The following is a 3,094-nucleotide window of genomic DNA, read 5'->3' on the forward strand; positions in this document are numbered from 1 at the left end:
CCATCCACCAGACGGATGGAAAATAGGACCACCATCCATCTGGATTTGGTGGACAGGACCAGATTAGTTAGCAGCGGGGGTCAGCGGAAATGTCACCGCTGACATTCGCTGCCCCTATAGGGGTGAATGGAGCGTCCAATCAGGTCCGCCTGAAAAACTGATGGGCAGACCTGATCGGACAGCCTGTGTGAAAGGGCCCTTAGGATCCGTGCAGGTTGACATTGAGATTGTTTAGGGCAAAACACAGGGGCCAAAAAAATTATTGTGGGCTTTCATTTAAAGTGCCCATTTTCTTTAAAGTGGTTGTAAAGCCTTACATATACCCAGTGAAAACTAATGTGAAACACATTTTCCTACATAAGCTGTATCCGTTTATCTACAGTCTTCTCTTCTCTACATCCATTTAAAGTGTTGAATTGATATAGGTTGTGTGAAAGTTCTGAAAAAGGGGTCAGGAAAGCTGAAGTCACACACTGCAAAGCTCAGTGAGGAGAGCTCTAAAAGCTGATTGGGGGAGGGACACACCCTCCCTCACAAAGCACACAGGAACAGAGCTGAGGCTGTCAATAAGCTAGAGGTCCTTCCCATGTCACCATTTTTCACTTGGTGTCAGGAAAACTTGTCAGATGTGATTTATGATGATAGCAACAGATCTAAGCAGCAGATCAAAATGACACTTATGCCTCGTACACACGATTGGAATTTCTGTCTGGATTTTTCTGACAGAATTCCGTTCAAGCTGTCTTGCATACACACTGTCACACCAAATTCCTACCGTCCAAAACATGGTGACGTACAACCCTAGAACGAGCCGAGAAAAATTAAGTTCAATGCTTCCGAGCATGCGTCGACTTTATTCTGAGCATGCATGTTTTTTACTCCATCAGAGTTCCATAAAGACGAACGGAATTTCCGATATAAATTTTTTTCAGCGGGACTTTCTAAGTCCGTCGGAATTTCCGAAGGAAAAACTCCGATGGGGCACACACACACGGTCGGAATATCCGATGAAAAAGTTCCGTTGGACTTTTTCCATCTGAAATTCCGATCGTGTGTACAAGGCATAAGTGCTCTTAATTGGGACAAGCAAACACTATAGTGAGATGCGCTTTTTCATAATTCACGTCTGAGGTTTACAACTACTTTAGGGTGTGTCTTCAAAAAGTTATAATAAGCTACAGTATATGTACATTTTAATACTATCATTCTACATTATGAACAATGTAATGTCAGTTTTCATATAAAATAATTTTATTTCATTAAATCGATTTACTGCTAAACAATTTTCTTATTTATAAAGAACAGCCTCTTTCAAGTAACTGAGCCAAATCTCACGAGGATTGTTACAGTTTACATTGTGCTAGCTATTAGAATGAAATAAAAACATTTGAATTTCACATCCTCCTATTGAACAAGGACAAAGCAGTATTACGAACAGTACCACCATCACTAAATCCAGTACAAAGACTCAGCATCAAAACAAGTCATTTTATCTAGTGACAACACTTCAGTGATGTTACAAAACGCAGTAAAAAAATAAAAATAAAATTATACCCATATGACCAGCTGGCCAATGGCACCCCTGTATTGTCATTTTACAAAGTTCAACAAGGCACCACACAACAATTTTAAAGAACACGACATATCATAGACTTCCATGACTTTTTGTTTGTTGTACAGTGTAAACTTAGAGATGTTAAGGCATGTGCAAAATATAACACTACAATTCAGACTGGCATTAACAATTGACACAGCTGACGGGACAATCCGCTCTTGTTATAATACACAGTGACATTATAAGAGGCACAGTATATTTACCATGTTCACTGAGACAAGCTAAATATGGCCCTTTGTTTGAGAATTGCTGTTTTTCTTATTGTTAACCAGCTTCCTGTTAGATGGATTTTTATAATATCAGGAAAGTGGTTAAAAAAAAAGCAAAATTAGACCTTTATTTTCTATCCATATATAAATAACAGTGCCTGAAATCAGTCCTTTGGTCGAAACTTCTCCTCCTCTAGAAAGGTCCATATTAAATTGTTGACCAGTTCTGGCTGATCCTGCTGAAGCCAATGACTAGCTTGTGAAAGCACTGATAACTGGAAATAATTCTTTGCGTAGATCCTGGTCAGTTCGGCCATCTCCACTTCAACAAATGCATCGTTTTCACCCCACAGGAGGAGAGTTGGCATGGTCACCTGGTGGTGTTTCAAAGGGAGGCAGCTTTATTGAGAAAAAGAGAAATAATTTAGATTGTGATTTTCTTTCCAAAAACAAATCTTCATAAAGCTTTGATAATTTTCACTGTGTTGCTAGATGCAAATGTTGAGTCTTTAAAAGCACACAAAGCTATATATCCTATTATATTATGTAATAATGGCCTACCAGTGCCATTCCTTTTGAGCCCTGTGCCGTGAACAGTGGCTCCCGCGTGCATGCACGGGAGTGACATCATCATGGCTCCGGCCACTCACAGTGCCGGAGCCCACGAACCCGGACGAAACTCCAGGAAAAAGGTCACCCATCTCAGCGGTGTGTGCGAGCTCTGCTAAAATGCTTTGTTCTAAGGTAAGTATTTCATGGTGAGCTATACATGCCATACATATTAGCTCATTAACAGGGAAAGAGAAATTACCACTCAAGGTGGGTCTGCTGGACAATCAGTAGCTGCTCAGGAGGCCAGGAGTGCCGGCAATGCACGAGGCAAAATGTAGAAGTTGAAAGGATGGACAGCCGCACCTTCAAAAAAAAACCTTAGGTTGTCTTTATTTAAAAAATAGGTGGAAAATGCACTACAAATAACAGCAAAGGGTGGAATACAGCCTACGCGTTTCGCACTGCAATCAGTGCTTAGTCATACGGCGTATGCACCCTAGACATTGGTGCCAGAATTTCCTGCAAATATCTCCTAAACCTTGTAGGTTTGGGAGATATTTGTTGCACCTACAGGTAAGCCTTAATCTAGGCTTACCTCTAGGTTAAAGTGGTTGTAATGGGTTTACAACCACTTTAAAGCAGCATTCCAGTAATTTCTTTGTTTATTAAAAATCAGCAGCTACAAAAACTGTAGCTACTGACTTTTAATAAACACACA

The 3,094-nt window shown here is 40.4% G+C and overlaps 1 protein-coding gene across 1 annotated transcript in view; it reads right to left on the reverse strand.

Moving 5' to 3' along the window:
• Positions 1 to 1,233: 1,233 nt before the first annotated feature.
• Positions 1,234 to 3,094, reverse strand: part of EPHX4 (epoxide hydrolase 4) — an 85,288-nt gene continuing 83,427 nt past the window's right edge. The window contains exon 7 of the mRNA XM_040360037.1: positions 1,234 to 2,223. Coding sequence (XP_040215971.1) covers positions 1,989 to 2,223 — 235 coding nt within the window. The 3' untranslated portion in view covers positions 1,234 to 1,988. The remainder of the gene's footprint in view (positions 2,224 to 3,094) is intronic.

Source organism: Rana temporaria, chromosome 7 (genome assembly GCF_905171775.1).
Source record: "Rana temporaria chromosome 7, aRanTem1.1, whole genome shotgun sequence".
In the NCBI taxonomy this organism is placed as follows: Eukaryota; Metazoa; Chordata; class Amphibia; order Anura; family Ranidae; genus Rana; species Rana temporaria.